The sequence below is a fragment of the Trichoderma gamsii genome, assembly GCF_001481775.2.
Source record: "Trichoderma gamsii strain T6085 chromosome Unknown Scaffold_31.2, whole genome shotgun sequence".
In the NCBI taxonomy this organism is placed as follows: Eukaryota; Fungi; Ascomycota; class Sordariomycetes; order Hypocreales; family Hypocreaceae; genus Trichoderma; species Trichoderma gamsii.
In genome coordinates, this window is record NW_020171368.1 from 260,025 (window position 1) to 283,728 (window position 23,704).

Here is a 23,704-nt window from a genome sequence, read left to right on the forward strand (position 1 = left end):
GCAATTCATCGGGGAAGGTAGCCGAGGAGGAGGGGAGGGGGGGGGGGGGGGGGGTTCTCAGGGTCCAGGGCTATTTGCGGCTTGTCGGCTCTGGCGTCAAGAGCTTTGCTTAATTAAGCGCAATGCCGAGCTGAGAAACTATTCTAGCTGCTGGAGGAAGACTGTGACCTCGTATCTTTAGATGATGAGACGATTGACTAAGAGACAATGGCTCTCTCATTTCCTGTAGATCAGGAACGCGCTTGATCAGAGCGGGGCCAATGATGAGAGTGGCTGAGATGTTATGCAGTGTAAAACCAGCCAGCCAACCACATTGGCGCTCGCACGGAAGAGTAGCCTATTCAGGACGGCAGGCTGAGGATTCGATAACTGACTCGATATAGCCTCTTGGGGGTCAGTGCTTGCTTGGCTACGAGATGCGCGCTCCGACAGCAAGGATATGCCGCTAGTAATATGCCGCGCTTGGGTGCCAAGGTGCTTTGTTGCTGCTGCCGCCGCCTGTTGACGACATTGGTCACGATTCGGGATCGCCAGTTGACAGGAGATGGTACATGGAGTTGTAGGGAGTACATGCGCTCCGTGCGGTCGGCCCATAGATTTGCTCGGCCGACAGGCGTACCAGAACCTGTCAATGGCCTGCTGCCGATATCCGCGGTGGGCTCTGCATGGACGAAGCAAGAAGTGAGACGAGCGCCAAGATTCTTCCTGGCTTCTCGAAGACCGGGGCCTGGAGTTCAGCTGGCTTCGAGCAGCGCGCCAGCCAAGTCTGGATGTATCTGTCTGTTAGCATGCAAGGTCATACGGCAGTTGCTTGCTAATTGTTACTGTTTATGGACTTGACTTACCTCCTGGCACTGACATGTCGGAGATCCAGACTCTAAGAACCTTCCGGGCCTGGCTAGCCGTTTGATTAGAGAGATAGGCGAGGCCGCTGGATTAATCGCCGTCACTGCGTCTAGCGGCAGATTTTGTGACTGTCGTGACAGCAGTCCTTCCAGGTAGACGCGGTACCTGGCAGCTGGAGATTCGCCATATACCTGGTACGAGCAGTACGAGGGCAATTTGCTGGTAACGTTAACCTCAACCGGGGGGGCCAAGCAAGCAAAACGCCCCCTAGCTGAGCACTGACCGTTGGAGGCGCTTTGAGACGCGCGATGGAGGACTTGCGAGAGCTTCGCCTCAACGCCTCAAAAGCCCAAGGACGAGCCGGCCGTTTGGCTTTAGGCCGAGAGTGGCGCGCCGGTGCGTGGAGAGCGGCACGGAGCACCTGACAGCAAATATCGACGGCATTATTCGTGCATCACATTATGCTAGCACCGACCAGCATTCGCGCAGCATGTGCTGGATGGAGCATCGTCTTTCAGGGCCTCCTGGTTGACGGAGAGCTCACCGGTATTGCCTAACATGGACTTAATATGGGCGACAGGGAAGACGATTTGACGACATGTCGATATGGAGTACCTCAGACCTTTGGCCGCATTTCTGCATAGCGGCAGCCGAGGACTCCGTGGCGGCCAGGGCGCTAGATGCCGTCGCTTGTAAAAAGTACTGCTAGTGCTAGCAGGTGAACCGGCTGCCGACTTTTTTTCTGAAAGCTGCTCCAGTATTTGGTGGGTACGCCCTCGACCTTTTACCATCTTGCTCCAGTATATGGGTAAGGTTTGGCAAGTGTCTCTTGGCTTACAGGTGTTGTTTGCTGTAAGCGAGCAGGGTTTTGAGTGTCTCCTGGTTGATCAGTCTTTGCCCAAACCTCATGTTGTAATCAGTAGTGTAGCAGGCAAATAGGAATCAAGCAGGACTTGAAGAATGGATAAATGGCTGCCTTCTTTGAAATGGCGGCATGGGTCTAGACGATGCTTGCGCTGAGTTGCGCCTGGCAACAGCTCCAAGTACGAGCAGGTCAGTTACCTACTGTAGGTAGGGAAGGAGGCAGGGCTCGGCGTGATGTGATACCAAGTCAGACGGCAAGTGCTGCCAGGCAAGTACCTGGCCGGTCTGTCCTGCGCACTAGACTGACAGGCGCCCGTAGATGTACAGGCGCAGTACAGTTCTGGCGTGCTACTATACTACTAAGCTACAATGGGCTTGCATGTAGATTGGCATTAGGGTTCTGTTGCAAGAGCTAATCGGTGCAATACTAGAGGCTGCATGTGCATGCGTGGTGCAAGGCAGGTGGGCTTTTGGGAAAGCTGCCTGTGACGACAAGGATCCACACCCGCCCAGCGGTGGACAGCTCTGGCCTCTGGTGGGCATCTCTGGTGGGCATCTCTGGTGGGCATCTCATCTCAGGAAGCCACCGAGTTAAGCTCTTGGTTCCCGAAGACTGTTTCGGCTAGGCGGCTTGCACTAGACAATTGGTAGATGACTATGGCGAACTCTGTGCCAGATAGGCTTTTCATTTCATCTTCAGCCTTCTGCTTAGCATTTTGGTTGCCGCATATCGGCATGATGGGGGCGAATTCTCTTGACTCAAATACTCCTATCCTTTACGGAGTGCCCTCGGCCGTAACATGAACCAGTGCGAGCCAAAAGTAGATGCAAGTTGGGGCGTGATAATAATAGCATAACTGAGTGTTCCTTTCTTCTCGTCTCATTTCACAGATACGAAGAGACTGAAAGAAAAGGCTCCAATGGCAGCGTCTCAGCAAGGCTCTGGGGGCCTCACTCCCACGGCGCAGAGGATAATTCCGCAGGCCACAATGTGCTGGCACCATCTGATCCTCGTCTGATGGCGTCGAATCGCGCAGTCTGTTTCACCCTGAGAGAAGGCCGGCCTCAACTAACGCTGTGCCATGGCGTCTGGCCCAAAAAGCCTAAGCCCGCGAGCAGGGTGCGAAAAACAAAACGCAACCAAACGACGTCTGCTGGTTCCATCCCCCACATTGCCCGCACCCTGGTGGCCAAACCAGGCCGACGGCTCGCCCCAGTTGTTACCTATTTATAATTCTGGTGCTGTGGGCATCGTGCCATGTGCGTCATGCCTTTGGACGCTTGCTTGAGGCCAGGGAGCCAAGCCTCATCAGGCCGTCACACCCCTAGCCTGAACTGTCCAGAGCCTTTTCGCGGGCTCGTACGAAGCATCATCGTCCCTCACCCAGCCGTCCATCACCCATCACCCATCACCCGTCTCGCCCCCCTCTCTCCACTGCGGTGCCGACCGGAGGCCCTGCTCTTTTGCGCTGTGCTGCTGCTCTGCCCTGCCCCGTCTGCTCACGGACATTTCCATGTGTTCACATTTGCAGGCAAATGCTGTCCGGTGTTCTTGGCATTGAGAGAATGCCGATGGTCCCTTGCCTGTGATGGTGCCCGCTTATAGATTCTCCGTACTTTGTGTCTCAGATATGTGCCAGTAGGTGTGTGTTTGAATTGAAGCACGGTAGCCTGGCAAGCACACAAAAAATAAAAATAAAAATAAAAAAAAACTTACTGTCCAGCCCTAGGTACGTATTCCATACATGTATCAGATTGCATACATGTACCTCTTGGAGCTGGCTGTTGGCACCACCTCATCAAATGCTTTCATCTGTTCAGCACCGCGTGCGCATTTGTGCCATCAAATGTGCCCTGACACAGCACAATAAACAGCAGACGAGCACCAAAACCCCCCACTAGCCGCGACGACTCACCACCTGAAAACCCCGAGTCGCACAGCGCGTGGCACCCCCTTCCACCCCCCCGTCCGTCCGGGACATGGCCGCTGAGGGGCCTTTTGTCAAAGGCCAAGTACCTGCTGTACCCGTTGTCTCCTGCCAGGCTAAGCCTAATGGGCCCCTACGACGTCGGCGGACGAGCAAAGCTCTCGCTAGCACCAACGCTCAGACTGGAAGGATCTAAGCAGCTAGCAGCAGCGCTACAGCTTCGGCGAGGTCAGGCCGGGGCCAGGGTCAGGGAGGCTGCGCCGGAACCCGTACCTGTACCAGTACCTGTACCTTGGCCAGTACCTGCGCCTGCGCTCGCCTGTACCTGTGCGTACAGTGCCGGCCGGCATGGCTGAGTGGCCGCCTGTAGGGGCTGGCTGCCCACTGTAGCATAGCGCAGTACAGCGTAGCGCCCAGCCTAGCCCAGCGGCGCCGCGCCGCAGCAGCACAGCACAGCACGCTTGGGGCAGAGGCTCGCTGAGCGTCCGGTGGGATTGCTGCCGCCATTATTTAACATTCCCCAGTCCCCCAAGCATCTCCCCTCTCTTTTCCTTTCCCTGGTCCTAACACTCCAAATCTTCTCGATTTCCAACGTTCGCTCTCCCACATTCGCTCACCTTTTCCTCTCGCTCCTAGGAAGTCCTCGTTGACTCCTGTCATTCGCTTTTATCGGTGCTCTCGCTTTTTTGATCCTCCCCACAACCGCCATTTCCGCCGCAGCTTTTTTATCCGCCGACTCCGCCGTATCTTACTCGCAGTCATCGGATCATTATACCACAAAGAAGAGATCTTATCTGAATCGATAAATCAACATCTTTCTTGCCCGGAATACATTTCTCCAGCTACGCCAAGTCACGTCTGAGCTTTTCGAACTGCGCAACATTCGAAACATCCAGACCAGCTGCTAGCCGCGGGTTCTCAAGTCCTCTAGGACCGAATTCGAAATCGCCGTAAATGTCTATCTAAAAGAGCTTCTTTCTTCGCACCACCACAATCGCTTTCCACAATCGCTACCAAACAAATAACGAAAAAAACTTTTTTAAAAATACATTTCTTTTTTACGACTATAACACTTTTACGTTTAATTCAAAGAGTTGGGAGAGAAAAACTTTTTACGCCATATTCAATCGCTACTGTTACTTTTTAAGAGAACGTTGGAGCAAGGATCCAGCAAAATTAATCGACACTAGCTGCTGCACATCACAGCTATAGCTTGATAAACCAAGTATTTGGGACGACAGCCAAGTAACCCAGCCTCACAACTCTCGCTCGCTTTTCAAGCACAGCCGTTTTCAGCTGTGTTTTCTTTTCCGTATGTGCCGTCTGCTCTGCTATTTCGCCCACAGCTCAATGCATTTCTTTATCTCCTACCCTTGGGCGCTCAATATATGACCTCATCTGCTAACCAGCGCTTGTTCTCATAGGTCACCTGTCACAATCTCAACACTTTCCCATTATCAACAATGGCTGGCCCTGGCGGTGGTCCTCCTCGTCGCAGGTGTGTACCCCCCTTCTCTGTGCGTTTTCTGCGCATCAACTGACCTCATTTCGAATAGTCACACCAAGTCTCGCAAAGGCTGTGATACGTGGTACGTATTAATATCTGATGTTGCTTGGACGGCAGCTCTGATGAAACCCGCAAACTCTGGTCTAACTATGGCTTTACAGCAAGCGTCGCCACATCCGTTGTGATGAGAGCTTCCCTCAATGGTGAGTTTGGCCCATTCTGATTTCAGCCGGACGCCTCTCTTTTTTGCTAACACCATGCCCTCAGCCGCAACTGCACCAAGCACAAGATCCGCTGCCCGTACAACGATGTGCAGGTTCCTGATGCAGGTCGCTCAACCACGCCAGACAAACCCGATCTCATGTGGACTCCCGAAATCGAAGTCTGCATTGCCGAATGGCAAAGGACTGGCCAGTTCCCCTTTCCATCGCTCAACATCTATCCAGCTCCCGTGGCGCAAGCGTTTTCCACTGAAGACCTCCGGTTGATTCACCACGTTTCTTCGCTGTACGTTCAGCTGCAGACTTTCGGCGCCAACAACTTCACTTTGTGGACGCGCCACATCCCGACGTAAGTTTTTTAACAGGAACCATCCTCCCCCTGCTTTTCTATCGGTACCATTACTCTGGCGGCACCTTGCCGTTGCCAGTGGTAGCACAATGTTTAAACAGACACTGACTATTGTTTCCAGCCTGATCAAGATCGGAGCCACCACTCCCTATGTGATGCATGCGCTGTTGGCATTTTCCGCCATGCACCTGGCCTTCTTGACCGATTGCCCTCTAGTCGGTAGTATGGCTTTCGAGCATAAGGGTAAAGCCTTGAGCGGTCTACATGCGGCTATTGGCTCATTCTCTCGCGATACGTCTGACGCCATCCTTGCGGCATCTCTGGTGCTGTCGTGGCAGGCCACGGATTGGTAAGTGTCGCTCTTCTGCGACTTTTGTATGAGCAATGCATCGCTAACCAGATTTCCCTCAACAGGCGCAGCTGGACCCAGCTTATGCAGGGTACTTCGACGGTGTGTTTTTTTTACTACTAGCACATTCATATTACGCCATACTGACTTCTTTCCGTTAGGTGATTGATGCTATGGAGCCATGGAAGCATGAGTCTGAGTTCACGGACTTCATTGCTGAGAGCAGCACGTTCCCAACCGCTCCTGCTTCTCCGGACCCTGAGCATAGGCCCACCCAGCCACGTAAGGACGACATTGAGGCCTATCAGCGGACCCTCGAGCAAGTCATCAAGGTGGAAGCTCATCTGAAGCACTACAAGGAAGACACCACTCAGATGCAGCACTTGATCAGCTTTCTCAAGGGTTCTCGTAAGATCAGCCCCACTCTTTCCATTGCCCAACAGTTTGAGCGCCTCCAGCCCCTGAGGACTTGGCTTTTCTGGGTTCCAGTCGGATACCTGCAGTCTCACCAAGCCTCTGCCAACTCCCTGGTCGCCATCGCTCACCTGTACACTGTGGCTTTGTTGATGGAGCGTCTCTTTCCCGAGATTGGTGCGGCCTACTTTGGCAGCCTGTCCATGACCCCCATTGAGGAGATTGCTCGGCGGCTCATGTCCATCAACGTTGCGAGCACTGTCAAGGGCACCTACCAGACCCCGCTCACGCTCATGGAATTTCCCATTGATACCGTCAGTGAGTTCCGGTCTCGCATGGGTTGGATGAGTCCGCAGAGAACCCCTTCGTTCCCCACGTTCCACCCTCCCAACTTCCATCATCTGGAGGAGGTGCCACCAATGATCCCCGCAACGGAGTCCTACATGCCATATGGGAACCCGGCTTTCAGCTACAGCGCTGAGGAGATGCCAATGCTCAATAGCCCTGCCGCACCTGCTCCCCATGGGTCGCTCAGTCCGCTCGTCATCTCGTCTCCCTATCCTCACCAGCAGTATCTGAATGTCCCCTCTCCGTCTTTTGGTGGCGCCTATAGCCCGGCATCTTCAACCTTTGAGGCCTCCATTGCATACAGTGATTCGGAAGAGTATGGTGCGTATGACATGCGAAGCTTTCCTCCTGGCCAATCGCCCGTTTTCGAGGATGCGCACTACAGCAGTAGCTACGGCGTCGGGTTCGTCTCTCCCCAGCAGCCCGTGTGGATCTAGGCACACACACCCGGCTCTCCAACCCCGGCTCGAGGAAGCACAATCGGAATTGACCGTTTGCCACCCAGGAACTCCAGTACTTCAGCGTATCCGCCTTTAGATGGCTCGTCGACAATGGCACCATCCCACTCGCCGCTTCCATCGCCATCACCGTACCAGTATCAGGACCCCCTCGGCATGCTTCCTCTTCCTGAGTCTCCAGTCCAGCTGTCAAGCAAGCCGTACCACCGACACCGCCAAACCGCTTCGGCATCTTCTGCGCCACACCCTCCATCACCGCTGTCACGCGCGCCTCTAATTCCGACTTCTTCGGAGCCGCAAAGCAAAGGCAAGCAGCGAGCGGTTTGATGGAGTAGCACCTGGGCACCATTTCCTCACTCCTCCGCGACGAGCCTCACCAACCTCCTCTCATATGGACAACCAACCCGACGCAGCTGGCATCTGCTTCCTTCTCCTCTTCTCTTGATTTTTAACGCAGACGCAAATGTACAACATTCCTTACGACGCTCGCTACCATACAACAAAACTACGATGAATGGGCCTTGTTTTTATTGCTCCTGTCAGCCACAGCCTGCTTGAGCCCAACGCCCGACGACACTCCTTTACAACCTCGAGTTGATCTCGATAGAACAATCCTTGACGACACGAATAACTACCAACTAACTATTAATGTATTATCTAATACGCGACACTCCTTTTGAAATGATACCCTCCAGCTTAATCGACAATCCTTTAGACGAAAGATACCCCAGATCAAACACACGATCACACACACTCCTTTATGAAATTATTACGTTATGACGAACACCAGGTCGACATAGAGTCACTCCTTTATTGGATAAACAAAATGGTAATTGGGCGAATTGAATATCACACTGCATAGCGACTGTTTATTTTTGTGCTGTCACGCACACTTTATCGGATAGAATATGGCGTTTTCGCGGCGTTCAAATGAACACACGGCGGGGAGAGAAGATTTTGTTTGCATTTTGTATTTTGGACTTTTGTTTTGTTTTCGGAAAAAAGCAGCTTGGATAATAAGGTGGTTATCAGCGGGCATAAAGTGCCAGTGATGATGATCCAGGGGCATGTATGTGACAGATGTGTGTGGATGAATGTTAATAGTTGCTGCAATGCTGTATGGGGGAAGCTGCTGCGAAAATGCTTATGGTCAATTCACGGACTGCCTCTAGTGGCAGCCTGAATTTGGATTAATACTACGTTCAACATTGTCTGAATATCTTTGAGTCCCAAAACTTGATCCACCAAGCGAACGTGCCATGCGAGTTCTGCATCCTTGTGCCTACAGATTCTAATTGGCTAGATACAGGTTGCGATTTATACAGGGTGTTCTATACAAGGTATGATGATATCTCAGCGAGTCTCAATTTGTGGAAACTTACTGACGCCTTTTTTTAAGCTTCTTCTTTATTCGTTTTACTATCCTGCTACCTTTATCTCATGTCTATTCCGGATCGAATTCATTCTATCTTTGGTTGGGGGAGGGGGCAGCATAAACTAACGTCGAAGAGCCCTGTCTGCTCACGTCCCAAAGACCCCAAAAGTGCGAAAGGCCTCCAAGTGGAAATTTGAGTGACCTACTTTGGACAATTGCAATCGGACAATCTCTGATCTACTAGTATCGACGGATAATCTCTGAACCACCTACTACGACTGGTATCGGATAATCTTTGAAGATGAGAGTGGTCTGGAATGGGCTGGGCCGGGTGGTTTGCTCGTTGGTTGGTCGATTCCCCTTGCCTCTGCATTATCTTGCCTCTGGTTCAGCAAGGCCAGCCCCTGTTACCCCAACTAAACTCATATTGCTGGCTCTACAGGTAGGTAATAGTTCCTTCTGGGAGATTTGTTCCCCGTCATACTAAGCGCCCTGTTCTAGATTCTCTTTCACCTGCAGTAGGTCACGGCGGCAAAATAGGGCCCCCCTACCCTTTCTCGCATTATGGCACCACACACATCACACATATCCTTGGCAAAGACGAAACGGTGAGGTGGAGGGTGTGGCAACGGCGTGCCCCGTCACGGCCAAAATCCGTTCAATATTGTTTCTAGGCATCTTTCCCTAGGTCTTGACAGGCCCTGAACGGATGAGACTGGGGGCATCTTGTACATGATACGGAAGCCTTGACTGGAAAACGGGGATGGGGGTCAAGAGAGAGAGGAGACTTGCGAGGGGGAAAAACGGAGAGGACAGGAAACATGAAGAAGAAAAGATACCGGCTTGGCTAGGGATCATTTAGGCGATGGCGGATATCTGCGCCGTTCTAGGTCTAGCCAGTCCACGGGGTGTGGGCTTCTGGACTTGGGGGACGCTTGTGAATACGAGAAATGGGTGGCAGGGGGGGTTGGTTGGTTTGTTTATTGGGGTGGGAAGGGGAAATCTATTTATGTATATATTTGTATGTATACATACGAAGAGGAACAGGAAAAGTAGTTGCAAGCATAAAAACAGAAGCGTGCATGGGGAGCGGGTGGAATCTGGTTTTGTGTTTTGAATCTCTTTTTGGGTAAGGGGAGTGAGTGGGTATTTTTTTTTTGACGATGTTTATTTTGGTGTTTTTACCTCTTTTTTTTTCGTGGTAAGTGGACAAGCCGTACTTGGAAATATTTCGGATATACTTTTTGCATTTTCTTTTCTTTTCTTTTCTTTTTTTTGTTTAATAGTTAGGACACGGCAATTATTGGATCAATTTCTGACGCGGCGGGTTTTTAGCTATTATGAGACGCCAGATGTTTTGGGGGCAGATGTAAATACGAGATTTTGCGGTCTTTTTTTGGAAAGACTTGGCAGAACTATTGGAATAGCTTCGTATAAGTGAGAAACAAGAACAAAAAGGAAATGAGAGCTTTCTATTATTTGTTAACTTATCGTATTGCGAAATTATTTTCAAATTGTTTTTTTGTGAAAGACGTTATAGAGCGCTTTTCTGGTTATGGGCTTGTTTTTGCTAGGGAGATGTTTTAGGAAGAAACGAGACCATAACACTTTGGAAGATGACAATACGAGCTGCTAAAAAATTTTTCAACAGGGAGATGGGAACGAAAAGTCCAATGGGATAGTTTGCTTCTAGGAATCGCGAATATTCCATTTATTTACCCCTTGTTCGATTCCTTTCGTAGTTATTATTAGAAGTTTTCGACTTATGATATTGATCCTTTGCAACTCTATTGGAACACTTGAGCGCTGTACCCTGTGAGAGAACTATAATCAGGAGTCCTTTACAGAATCATACTCTGCTTTGTCCCTTGAATATCTGCAAGCAACGTTGTATTCCTAAACCTAGTTTTGAACTCTGTCAGAGCACGCGATGCTCGTCTAGGCCGGAACACCTTTCGCCTCCTGATCTGCACTGAAAGAACTTTGCCATCATCGTTGCGAGCCAATAGGACCACGAGAGACAGCTCATTATTCACTCATGTATCCTGCAGCTCCGTTAGTTTGATCCACTGAGCGACGCAAACAACTTCCCCCCCTTCCCTAGCAAAAACCTGCACACGCCCTCTGGGACTTGCCGCCGTCAAGAAGTCACTGTCCTCGCCCTTTCAAGGGGATCGAATCATAAGTCCTAAATCTTCCTAGTTTGTCCTCTCATCTCCAGGCACGCAAATTTCATACAGATGCCCGGTACGAGTCATCTTTCACTCCCTCGGCAGTTTCCCTCGTATTCCAGCCGCCCCGGTGAACGCCGTAAAAGGAGGCGGAGTCTAAAAGGAGGGAACAAAACTACTACTACATGCTATAGGTCCTTTCTCTAAGGCATATTCGATTCATGCTAGGCAGAGTGAAAAAAATTGTCGCCCGATGCCTTGCCTTAGCGCTTAGGCTGTTGTATGCCAATCATCTTGCTGTTGGGGCAAGATGGGCCTTCGGAGACTTTCAAGGATGACATGTAGCATGAGAATTAGATGAACGTGCTATTTTGAGAGACAGAGATGCTTTACAGTTGACCAGTTGAAGAACTTTCTACGAAATGTAATTTGTCTTCGTAGGAAGTACAGTGACAAAGCCGAATCATAACTTTCAGGGGGGTAGCGTGGCTGATATACCCATTATGTTATTAGTTTGGGAGATCCTGGGTGAATTGTGTCGGAAGTCCCGGCTCAGTGAAGATTCTTGATCAACGCAAAGATTGGCGATATAGGTATTGTTCATAGCCTAACATGCCGTTTGTATGAACAAAGCAGTGTACAATAGCGGGAAGCTCTTTGGTCGATGTGAGCTTTGAATAGTGCCCCAAGGCCACGTGGTGAGCAGCATATGAATACTAGCATACCATATACACGCTGCCATACTGTATACATTTATGTACTGACATAATGCATAGACAATGATATGCTGTATCTGCACCGTACGGGGGCAAATTAGGCAGATCTTGAGAGCGCCTTACTGTACACCTTACATATACTAGGTACATATAGGTACATGTAATAGAACTAGTTGCCTTGGAGAGGGTTTAAAAATGCTGTGAAATAGGGAAAAAAAACTTGGGTCACGAGGCATGCTTTATGAGACTTTGTAACATTCTCGGCAACGCAGTTCAGGCTCGGAGAAGAAGAATATATCGCTGAGGTATAACTTTGATCTTCCCAGGAAAACCATTGGTACAGCCCTAAGACCTATTTTGTAGAACGAATCATTGTTCCAGTGCTTTCTTCTTCAATGTTTACGCCATCTACATAATACTATATACTCATACATATCGATAACCACCATATGTCTAATAGATCATATTACAAATGTGTCACAATAACAGTTGTTTCTCTCTCATAATTCTAACTTTATTCAAGCTGCCTCCAAACAGCTTTGTGCACTCCAATTAAATGATATACCAACCACGCGCTTCTCCTTTCCTTTCTCTTATGCACTGAGTACCTATCTGAACACTTAGAGAGGGATCTAAAAGAGAAAAAGAGGAGGATAAAAGGCTCACCCGCCATCCTCCTCACCAACCACCAACCACCCCCCCGGCTCTTCATTTAAATACAAAATGCCTCTTCATATATACAAATATCTAACTCCACGCTATACAACGAAATAAGGGGGAATAAATGTAGCCACTGTAATAACAGCGGCAACAGAACTAATACAAAAGGATGTGGTATGTATGCTCATAGCAAATGAATAAGAAGAAAGAAAAACGATATGAATGGTAAAATCGAAAATATACTCGCCCAGCCAATAAAGCAAAGGCAAGCAAACAAAAGCAGGCACCATGGCTTTGAACTATATCTCATAAAATTGTGCTTTAGTCAATCATGTAGTAATGACCTCTTGGTGCACCAGCCGGATCACCCAACTGGCTTCGGCCACGCTGGCAAACTGGAAGCACCACTTCTTGATGTTTCCACCCGTGGTTCCATTCGCTGGAACACCACCGATGACGCCGTCGCCGCTCTTGACTTCCTCCCAGACGCCGCAGACGATACCTCGACTACCCATAGGCGTGAAGCATCCACTTCCAAGAACAGCATCCAGTAGGATAATAGCCTTCTCAGAGCTCTTCTTTGGTATAGTGGTGACCGTGACTCTCTTTTCGAGGCCATGGTCCGCTCGGAGGGCTTGACGCCAACCAGGAGGCGGTCGACGGATTTGCAGAGTGCAGTTGCCATAGTCTTCCCACTTCGCAGACGAGACGAGAAGATGTAGCCGGATGCGAATGTTCTCAGCGTCGATATTCACAGGGCCCGCACTGCTGTGATCAACGCTCACAGATGGAGATCGAGGCGTTCCGTATCCTGATGAAGAGCCAGATCCGTAGAGGCTGTTGCCGCCGCTTCCACCTCGGCCGCCGCGCTTGTCAATTGATGATCGCGCGAGGTTGAAAGACAGATTTCCAACAAGAGTGAGCTTCTTGAGGAAACTGGTTGCAGACTGAGCGGAAGAAGGCGTAGTACTGGCTCCATCTTGATACTGTGAAGGTGCTCTGACTGAGCTGCGGTAGCTGTTCTTCCTACCGAACCAGGTGCGACGGCGGCTGCTCGTGTCTCCATCTTGAGGCGGGGCCGGTCGTTCCCCAAAGCCTCTGAATCTGGCTTCCTGCTCGAGCTGGATATACTTTTGGTTATTGAGACGAGCATGGTGCACGGCTGTGTAAAGAAGATAGCAATCAGGGCCGTTCAAGCAGCGGAAGCGGAAGTTGCCGCCTTGGTAAACTGGTGCTAGTTTGCTGTGGGCCTGCAATGAAGATCGGATTTCCAGATCGACCGCAGTGCTCTGTCGAATTAATACCAGGGGAGTAAGATCCAGTGCGATGATGGGCTTGTCATCCATCTGGGTATAATTGCTATCTCTGAAAGTGAATGCCTCAATGAGACCATCAGAAACGGTAATCGAACAGTGGTCGGGATGAATATCCTTCCAAGCACCCTTGTCAGACCATCTGGAGACGGTGGCCAAGCATCGCCCCGATTTCGCAACACTACCAGCCTCTAACGATGGCTTTCGTCCATGAAGGCCGGCTTGAGAAGCAGAGTTGGACGGCGTCAAGCTGACTTCAGATCCATGGGTATACGAGGGTGCATACGATGGGGTCCATGAGGGAGCGTTGGAGCCTCTTCTCCGACCATCCTCTCTTATACTATAGCCAAGCTCAGTCTGAGGAACATCAATGCTCTCCATTTCTTCGTCAGACGACTCAGATTCGGACTCTGTTCCAGACAGGTCGTCATCTTCTGTTTCCGATTCCTCTCCTTCTTCCACTACCGAGGATACAGCAGAAGACAAACCAGACGCGGTAGAAACCTCGGAAGGTAGGTACTCATGCTTGAGAGGAGAGGAACCTATCCTCTTGAGCCCAGCACTGGCATGGTGGTCGACAGGTGGTTTAAGCAGTGACTGAGACTTTGCTGTCTGCTGGGGCGTGGGGCTAAGAGTTCGGTGAACAGGTGGTCGCGGCGGTGGCGTATCGTTGTGATAAATGACAGGAATTGTCTTGGAAGAGCCAGACCTCTCAACTTCTTGTGCGGATGCCTTTTGTTTTTGACTACCAGGAGCTCCAGGCGCAGCTCGTGTTGGAGTCGGCGGAGCTGATAGCTCGCTGCCAGAATCATCTTCGGTGACTTCGGATCGAGATGCCGCACTTAGCATGCTCTGAACGCCAACTGGAACATCCGACAATCTACCTGGAGAGTCCGATCCAAGCTCGGACTCGTCCAAGATGCTGGGTTCAGGCTTCCTGGGCGGGACGGGAGATGAAGGTAGGATATCCAACCAGTCTAGAATCTGCTCCTCTTCATCTGCCCATAGATTGAGCAGCTCATGCCATGGCTTTCCGTTGTGGTTACCACGAACCATAAGTACCAGGTCCAACTTTCCATCTCCTGAGCGAGCAGAGACAAGGGACATGGAAATGGGTGGGAAAAGAAGATAGGAACGTCGGCCGTCGCCCACCTCTCGGATGAGAAGGTCTCCTTGGTCTCCATGTTGGCTTTGATTGTCTCGGTGCACCAGCTCTACCTGACATTCCAACCTTTGACCGTTGGAGTGGGCAATATCAAGCGAGAAAATATCCTTGGCGCTGACCTGACGGGTTAACTCGATAGTAATGGACTTGGTCGGGCCAAGCGTTCTGAGATCTCGAGCTCTTGTAGTATCTGTGTTGATGGCTTCCTCGTCAATGATTCTAGCAACCTCCTCTCTGTGGCGCCGGCGTGCCTTTTCTTGCAAAGCCTCAAAATCTTTGACTAGCTGGCTGGTATCTGGAGAAGAAAACATTTGGTCGACGCAAACAATTAACCTGGCCATCTGTTTCACGCGGAGCAGCGGCTTCTTCAAAAGGTAGGCAACAGCCACTCGCTCTCCTTGATCATTAACTAGATCGCCGTTTGCGTTTCTAGGCAGGGCACCAAGAAGAGAGTCGTCCCCCTCCGCTACGCCTCGTCGTGGCGCGAGATTAATTATCAAGTCCTGGAAGCCCAGCCTCCAGACACTCAAGTAATTATCATACAGTGGGACAACGCCATGAGCCCAGTTAGCCATCCGACGAATATCTGTAAGGGGGGCTTTGGAATGTGCGGTTTTGAGCTTCTCGAGGGCGACTCCCATGTCGACCACTGACTTGGAAGTGGTGTCGACCTTGACCTTGGGAGAAGCGTTTCCAGAGGTATCGGTCACTACGTGTGAGAGAAGCACGGGTACCACACCATCGACCAAAGTTTTGAGCTCTCGCTGATACAGGTTCTCATCATCGGCAAACTCTTTCAGCAAGTCGTCGGCAGTCACGTCATTGGCCAAACCGCGAGCCTTTCGCAAGCTCGGTCTTGACCTGTTATTCATGATCCCTTGCGGAACATCTTTATCATCAGGCAACGAGAGTACAGAAACCAGGTCAGAGTGCTTTGTTAGCCTTCTCTTGAGCCCTGAGCCTTGCCGCTGTGGGATTCTCGGGTCAGCCGACTTTGTGACTGTCGTTGACCGAGTGAGAGTGGATTCTGTCACATCTGACTCTGTTTCCGAATGGCTAACGCTAGAGCCAGCGGAGAGAATTGTCGAAAGCTCATACTGGCCCTTGGTAGGGGGTCGGAGGCGCGGTCCGGCCATATATGGCGCCCCTCTTGAGCTGTGAACAGATGAGTCCCTATCTGTGCTTGAGCGCGTGTCCGTAGTAACCCAGCTACTCAAATCAGAGTTTGATTGCATGTACTGGGAATCCGCGTCAAGCTCTTCTTCATCCTCTGAAGATTCAAATTCGATTCGCCGCTCTTCGCGGCTCTGGTAGCTCTTTACCGGCTTCGTAAGCTCTGCAGATTCTCCTTGAAAAGCTTCCTTCAGAGCGCCAAGGAACGGCCGCCTTTTGCTTCCTGATTTGGACTGAGACTGCGAATCTCTTGTAGCGCGGCTCCTCCTCAGTCCGTCTGACGATGATGACTTCTTTTTGGAAAGCTCTCTCTCCTTAGATGCCCCAGATTTGGGCGTTGAATTTGCAGAGCCAGGGGCACTCTGAACAGTCTCCTCTGTTTGCGTTGTCTCTACACTGGAAGTAACATTGGAAGTGAGATCAGAGGTGACGTTGGAGACTACACGCGAATCAGACGCCATTGAGCTCTTTGTCTCCGCTGAAGGTTTCCTTTTCGGCGTCGCCGTTTTAGGCGTGGTTTCTTTAGACGAGGTTTCCCTGGACGTGGTTTCCCTAGGTCTGGCTCCCCTAGGTGTGGTATCCCTAGGTCTGGTTCCTCGAGGCGTGGTCTCTCTGGCCGATGTCTCTCTGGCCGATGTCTCTCTGGCCGTTGTCTCTCTGGCCGTTGTCTCTCGAGGCGTGGTCTCTCTGGCCGTTGTCTTTTTTGGTTCTGGCTTTTTGGGCGTGGTCTCTCCGATAGTGACATCGTCATCCTCGTCATCATCCTCGTCAGTCAATGTGGACGTAGGTGACATCGGCCCATTGTCTTTATCATAAGGCTCAACAGTGTTGTTGAGCCACTTTTCGATGCTGGGAGGGTTATTGGGTACAGCATGCCGTGGTGGTTCATTAAGATCTTGAATAATCTTTCTGCCCTCCTCCACCACCTTTTTCAGTACGTTCGGCATGGCTTTCAGGCTCGCTGCTCTATCCATTTTTGAGCGCTTTGGCTGTTGCTTTGGCTTACTCTTGGGAGGGCCCCGTAGAGGCAAATCCAACTCACTAAAGGCAGACTGCCCAAATGGGATATCCCCCGGGATGTCAGCCAAAGATTTGTTTGATAAAGATGTGCCCAAATCTGATTCCAGAATTTCCCTGGCACGGGAACCGACGTCTACTGATTTGGCTCTAACGTTGGGACGCTTTGTTCCACTCCTTTTCACGCCGGCTCGAGGCTTCTGTTGGGTCCCCTGAGGCGGGGTATCAAGGTCTGACATTGATAATTGGGTTGCTTCCTCGACAGCCTTGATCAAGTCATCAATTGTGTGCTTCTTGGGTGCAGCAGCACCTGCAGTTTTGCTTCTCTCGCGTGCTGGTCGTGGCGCCCCAGGCTCCGATCTGGAGTCGGTCATTGGTTTTACCCTGATACCGTCATCCAGGGTTGCAGATGTCGTCGGTTTCATAGGTTTAACTCTGATACCATCATCGTGAGCTGCAGGTGAAGGTTTTACCGGTTTAACTCGGATACCGTCATCCTGGGCTGCAGCTGACGAAGGCTGCATAGGTTTAACGCGGATACCATCATCTGGCTGCCTATCTTGGACTGGAGCAACTCGAATTCCGTCGTCGTCGCCTTGCTTTTGCCGTATTGGACGCACTCGAATCCCATCGTCATCGCCCGTGCTAGGTTTCAAAGGTTTTTTCGCAGTGATTTCAGTTTCTGTTTCTCCATCATCGCTATCTTCCTCGTCGTCCTCGTCGTCCTCAGAGGAAGTCGATAACTCGGAAGATAATGAGCCTCTACGGCTCCGTGGAGGCGGCGTAACGACTTTTTCGGCCCATGCTTTGACTTTACTTTGAAAGGATGGATTGGGTACTGCTCGAAATGCAAAGCCGTTTGGAACTCGGGGTGTCGGGTTGCTGGGCTTCCTAGGGCGCGGCGAGACTTTGCGAACTGAAGGTTTCCTCACAACGGAAGGCTTCCTAACCTTTGGTCTGACCCAGTTATCGTCGCTAACGATCCTCTTCTTAGGAGGGGGCAGAGGTGATTTTTCCGGCTCTTTGCCATTGTTGCTGTTATGGACGACTACTTTTTTGGGTGGTCTCTTCTTCTGCCTCATTTTGATTCGTACCCGATCCTCCTCTGTGACACTTTCCACCTCTTCTCCAGCAAACGCAAGCTCCGTTGGCTCCGTGGCCAGATCTTCTGGGTCGGCATCCGCCATGGCGGAGGCATTGGCCTTTTGCCATGCTTTGACCCTGTCATTGACACCACTTGGTTGCTGTAACTTTCGTACCATGGTCTGCTTCATATCATGTCGGATGTCTGACCTGACTGTCCCAGTGCTTTGTCGTCGCTTGCGGTCTGCTTCGAGTCTCGCCGGGGAGGGCCGCCCTAAAAGGAAGTCGTGGAGTAATGAAGGGGGCTCCGGCTTCTTCGTTGTATTTGCCCGAGGACGATTTCCCGCCGCCGCCGCCGCCGCCGAAGGCCTGGGGGCTTCTCCAGGAGTGGCATTGTCGTCTGCCACTTTGCCATCTTCGGCGGTATTAGGGATATCGTTTGGATTCGTAGGGTCGGATGGCGCGCTGCTATCGCTACTGGAATCGGTTGGCGAGGTCATAGTCTATTAATCTGCTCGACATCTACACTATTAATTCCAATCCCACGAGAAGATAGAAGACAGAGACAAGATTGGCCAATGCAGCAATCCAGGCGTGGACGCGAAGATGGAAGCGGAGCTGCCCAAGCTGCCCAAAATGCTTCAGCTATTCGCAATGGACCTTGTCCCCAGGGAAAATGGGCTGATGCGCGAGGTCACAAGCCGCAAACTGTCACTGCGCTACTCACTTCATTTGAGCAACATTCTATTCGCATCGAGGGTTGGAGATTCTTTGTTCGACGTGGTATCGCGTTGGCCGTTGCACATGACAGCCGAGCTCGACAGCTCGAAGCTTCCAGACCAGCTGTATCAGCCTCGTGGGCGCTTCTGGGTAAGGCAGAAGGAGATAAAAGAGAAAAGGAGAAAGCTGAGCGTCGCGAGAAAAATCGACCGATTGAAGCTGAGTTGGAGGATATCAACAGGGCGGAATAGGGAGCGCGGGGAGCAAAATGAGCGACAGTGGGAGGACGGAGATGGTGACGTTGACGTCGGGCCACACGACGTGTGCGACTCTGTATGTACAGGTGCGAGTCCGAGTCAATCGCTGCTGTGAATTATGATTGCCGCGCTGCTTATGCTTACGCTGCTTGCCATGGCCGTGGCACCTCCATCGTCCAAGCTTCGAAATTGCTGCTCCAAAGCGCCTGCTGGGTGCCGCAGTAACCAGCGGGGTCGCCTCTAATAACAGCCCGCTGTAAACAATTCGGAACAGCTCGAGCGTCACTGAAAAGCCACTGATGGCGCTGGGAGGGCCGGGCCGTGGCCAATGAGAGGTGGCCTTGCATTTTCGCAGGACACCACTACGGGCTTTGTGGTTAGTGCTGCTAACGCCAAATGGGCTGGTGGCTATTTTTGTAGCTGATGGGACCCACGAGCATGATGGCCGGGATCGCCCTGCCTTGATTTGGATTGTTTTTGTTTTCGTGGTTGTTGTTTTTCTTTACCTGAAAATAATCTGGCCTATCTAAATGACGAGATTGATGGCATGGATCTTGGCGCGACATGAGAATCATTGAAGTTTTCCGCTAGATTGCGAGATTGAGGCAGTTTATCTATCGTACAGTCTGGCTGCGTTGATCGACGCATAAGATTCGCTCTAACAGACTTTCAGCATCAAACACAAGAATACATTTCCACAGAATAAGTGGCACTGTTATATACCCAGAGATAGAAAGTAAAAGCATGGAAACTTTTCTTTTTGAACAACAAACAGTATCTTCAAACGAGGCTGAGCTTTGATACAGCTTTAGGGAGGATTAAAAATGCTGTGAAATGAAAAGCCGCGCGATAGGAGCTGTTGATTGGTTTAAAAAAAAAACCTTAGTAATAATAGTGATACTCTCTTGCCTGGGGGAGGGTTAAATTTGCTGTGAACTAAAGTTGGCAAAGATAGCCATGAATCCTTCGACGCAGAAATAGGTACCCAGGCAGCGTAGAAGACTACTACATCTCGGTAAGTGGTTTAGCACAATGAACAAATACCAGGAAGTTTTATAAAACACTCTTCTATGTTGCATCGCATCAATACCATAAACTTCTATGCCTCATTTACGCTCTTTGTATGTCCAAATTGTAACAATCACACTGGGGAGCCAACGTTAATGCTGCAGACCTCATGAATCTCAAATAGCTTTTCTCATTGCTACTACTGAAAGATATTTGTAGGTAATAGTGATACTTATTGTTTGGGGAGGGTTGAAATTTTCCTGAAGCAGCTTCCATTTTGCTCTCATGACTCCTTGCAAAGGCTTGGCGTATGTATGAGGAAGCAAAATAAGTAGATGGCGCTTTTATAGAAGACTGTTATCTCGATAAGTGGTTTAGCACAATAGAAAATAAGTACAGCATGGACACACCCAAACCCCACGGAAAATGGCTACAGAGCGCAACCATCTCCATCAATCATCTGATATGCTCACGTTTCCCAGCCATGAATCTGTTTCCTTTCCTTTTCTCAGCAATTCATGTCAAATTGGAATGATCGCATTTCCCAGCGTTACAACGTCAGGAACCTCTCATAACCCCTCCTCCAACGTCTCACCTCCCCCACATGCACATTCGTATGAAGAGCTCCAACCCCTGGCACAAGTGATCGTGCCAGATAGTCACACGATGCAATCGGACCCTCCACACTCTCACTCACACACACTCTTACACACATGCTGTTTCTCTTTCCCATTCTTTCTTCGTATGCACAAGTCGTTCGATTGTTTGTCTCTTCCCCAAACTCAATCCCCTCGTACACCAAAAGAGGCCACTTTGTCAAGATCTTCCACTCCACTCCTCTCATTTTCTCGCTCATCCATAACCGATTCTCACCTTGAACAAGCACAATCAAATGTCACAAATCATCTCATCACTTCTCATCAATAAGCGCCCTCTCTCTTACTCCTTCTCACCATTTTCTCACCGAAGCTCCCGGATCATTTATTCCTGCTTTCTCTCCCTCACAGCCTCTCTCCACAGCCCGCACGGCTCACTCACGCACCATTCTCTCAGCCGTGAACATGCATCTGCATTACATCCAAAAGTCCAGCTGATCATCCCAGGCCCCACAGCGATAACCTCCCCCCATGTCCGCAGTCCAATAAAGCGCGCAAGGATTGTGCGATCCAAGTTCCGATGACAGATCACGTCGCAAAGGGAAAAAATCATGGATGCGCAGGTCTTATATGGGGCGCAAATCATGACCGTATGCGGAGGGGGCATGCAGGTCTCAGTTGAGGTTACCCAGGCATTTGTTAGTGCTACACTGGCTTATCAGCCTGCTTTTTGGAATAGAGCTGTCTTTGGTTTGCGATGGTGGCGATAACCTTTCGCGCTCTAATCTCTGATGGATGGAATTATCTGCTAGCTATAGCATCTTAATCCGATATGGTGTAGTGGCTAACATCGCTCGCTCTCAACTTACAGTTGAAGTACCGAGCAGCCCTGGGTTCGATTCCCAGTATCGGAGAGTTAAATTCTTTTTGGTCTCTTCTGCAAGATTTCATTCATGATCTGGGTGTCTTCGCCTTCATTTTTTTTTTTAATTGTGGAAATGTAAGATAATGAGAAGAGTCAATTGGTAGTAAATACGCGTAGCACATAAAAGGTACTAATAATCAAAAAGCCTCCAACTCCATCCAAATCATGCCTCCAGGTGGTATATATGTGTGTGTAAGTGCAATGAACAAAAATCACAAAAGCCCACCTCCGTCCATGTATTAGGTAATATGCCTTGCTTCCACCGGATGTCCCAGCTCACGATGGTCAAGCATGAACAATCCAAAACAAAAACGAAACAGAAAAGACAGAGAACCTCCCTCCATAAGATATGCGTCAAAATAGCAATAAGCCGCCCAAACGCCTCCTGTCAGGATGCTATACCAAGTAGCAAAGAGAGCCAATGTAGAAATCAAAAGAACCTCCGAACCAAGATATGAGTGTGAAAAGATGAAAAAGAAGAAAGAATTCAGACCGCCTTTTAACGCCAACTCCAATGCATGATGGATGATGGTAGATGGATGGTGGATGATGGATGATGGTGGTTAATTAATGCAGGATGAAGGGATGATGGAGATGCTTCGCATCATTACTGGTTGACCGGGAGCACGAAGCGCACTCTCTTCTTTGGCTTTGCAGCCGCAATGTCTACACCACCGTCGCTCATCAACTCCTCTTCAGTCTCCTCTTCAATGGACCACACGTCGGGACTGGGTTCCCTCCAGAGGTGGTTCTCTCGCACGCGAGCAGAGAGGCTCCTGGTCTGCAGGCGGGGTGATGCGCGGTTGTTTGTCCTGCCCCTGCCCCTGCTGCTGGTGGGTGCCGGGAAGGAGTTGGGAGAGAGCAGGGCATTGGTAGTGAGACCGAAGACGGGCGTCTTTGCTCTGAAGCGAAGGCTCTCCATGGCAAGATCGCGCAGTGGCGAGAGCATCGACGAGGGCGATGCCGGGGAGAAGCGAATGTATTCCTCTTCGTCGTCGTCATCGGTGGTGAGGGCATCCGAGTCGGACTCTGGGGTGGCCGGGCGATTGCTGTCGGGCTTGCGAAGGCCCTCGAGAGAGGAAGGGCTGACGCTGCGGACAGCCTCGCGGGGCTGGCTGGCGTCTTCGATACCAGCGTCAAAGTCCATCATGTCCACGTCCAAGTCCAGGTCCATCATCATCTCATCATCCTCATCGTCGTCGGGGATGGGAGTGAGGAAGTAGGTGAGAGGGTTGTCATCAATGTCCTCAAGCAGCGGTCGAGGCTCAATGCTGGATCGCTTCTTGATAGACATCTTTGTGGGAGTCAAGCGGATCTGGGTTGGTGGCCAGTATTCTCGGCGAGAGGAGAAGACGGATTCCATGGGCATTGCCGGAATAAAAAACCACTTTGCCTGGGGAAGAGGCCGAGTTTTGACAGAGGGCAGGATATGCAGGGGTTTTAAATAGGACTTGTAGGGCAGGCAGAACCGGCACTAATAGGACTTTATGTTGATGCCTTCACGCTGCAACCTTATTGGGTGACTCAGACGGTGGGTGTAATTATGAGCAAGCCTCTTGGGATAAGCCCTTATTTATCCACGTGTGGTTGGAACCGATAATAAAAAGTGACAGAAAATGAGGAAAAAACGAGGGATAGGTGTCAGTGGCTGGGGCGGCGCCGCCGACGGGATGATGGTGAACAGCCACGGAGAGCGAAGAGACGAAATCCTTCACAATGGACCAACGAACAACGCTGTCCAGAATATTCAAAAGAAGCCTTGGTGATGACAGCCAAAAGAAAGCGAGTGAGCCTGGAGTTGAGGCAGCGAGATCAGCCGCAGACTATATATGCAATGCAGGGCAGCGGGTATGCCGACTGGACAAGGTGAGCAACTGAGATATCCCAACCGGGACTAAAACGTCACCAATGCAGCTCATAGTCGCTCATAGTGCCGGTTGGACTGGGGTGGTGGGCGTGGCCTTGTGAGGCCCAGATGCCCTTTGACGGTCATCAGCAGGCTGGAGATGAGGAAGCGCTGCGCCCACGTGAAGGCGGCCTATGGAGGAGGGATGTGTCTGGGGCCATCCACAGATGGTGTGCGGCCCTATCACATCTCACAAATCGCCGTGGGAGACACCATGTTGAGCTGCTCGCCCGGGTCGAGTCATGAGAGACGAATCAAGGGCAGAAGCTGAAGGCCGTTGGTGGTGTGAGGAGAGCCAATATTTGCCGCATGAGGCATGCAACTATGGACCGATT

The 23,704-nt window shown here is 50.7% G+C and overlaps 6 protein-coding genes across 6 annotated transcripts in view; 3 read left to right on the forward strand and 3 right to left on the reverse strand.

Moving 5' to 3' along the window:
* TGAM01_v207974 (hypothetical protein) overlaps window positions 1–861 on the reverse strand; it is a gene marked incomplete at both ends in the record, with an annotated part of 1,228 nt that extends 367 nt beyond the window's left edge. The window contains 2 exons of the mRNA XM_024550218.1: window positions 375–727; window positions 846–861. Of these exons, the coding sequence (XP_024405049.1) occupies window positions 375–727; window positions 846–861 (369 nt within the window). The remainder of the gene's footprint in view (window positions 1–374; window positions 728–845) is intronic.
* A 4,240-nt stretch (window positions 862–5,101) lies between these two features.
* TGAM01_v207975 (hypothetical protein) lies at window positions 5,102–7,263 on the forward strand (the record flags this gene model as incomplete). Its single annotated transcript, XM_018805705.2, has 7 exons — window positions 5,102–5,136; window positions 5,195–5,227; window positions 5,307–5,348; window positions 5,413–5,715; window positions 5,837–6,064; window positions 6,130–6,166; window positions 6,226–7,263. 7 exons carry the CDS (start codon window positions 5,102–5,104, stop codon window positions 7,261–7,263), a joined length of 1,716 nt encoding a protein of 571 aa, XP_018661128.2.
* Window positions 7,264–8,976: 1,713 nt separating this feature from the next.
* Window positions 8,977–9,347, forward strand: TGAM01_v207976 (hypothetical protein; the record flags this gene model as incomplete). Its single annotated transcript, XM_024550219.1, has 2 exons — window positions 8,977–9,101; window positions 9,161–9,347. The coding sequence occupies 2 exons, from the start codon at window positions 8,977–8,979 to the stop codon at window positions 9,345–9,347; spliced, it is 312 nt and encodes a 103-aa protein (XP_024405050.1).
* A 3,188-nt stretch (window positions 9,348–12,535) lies between these two features.
* Window positions 12,536–18,457, reverse strand: TGAM01_v207977 (hypothetical protein; the record flags this gene model as incomplete). The annotated part of the gene is made up of 1 exon (XM_018805706.2): window positions 12,536–18,457. The coding sequence occupies one exon, from the start codon at window positions 18,455–18,457 to the stop codon at window positions 12,536–12,538; it is 5,922 nt and encodes a 1,973-aa protein (XP_018661129.2).
* A 78-nt stretch (window positions 18,458–18,535) lies between these two features.
* On the forward strand, window positions 18,536–18,928 carry TGAM01_v207978 (hypothetical protein; the record flags this gene model as incomplete). Its single annotated transcript, XM_018805708.1, has 1 exon — window positions 18,536–18,928. The coding sequence occupies one exon, from the start codon at window positions 18,536–18,538 to the stop codon at window positions 18,926–18,928; it is 393 nt and encodes a 130-aa protein (XP_018661131.1).
* Window positions 18,929–22,070: 3,142 nt separating this feature from the next.
* Window positions 22,071–22,832, reverse strand: TGAM01_v207979 (hypothetical protein; the record flags this gene model as incomplete). The annotated part of the gene is made up of 1 exon (XM_018805709.1): window positions 22,071–22,832. One exon carries the CDS (start codon window positions 22,830–22,832, stop codon window positions 22,071–22,073), a length of 762 nt encoding a protein of 253 aa, XP_018661132.1.
* Window positions 22,833–23,704: the final 872 nt, after the last annotated feature.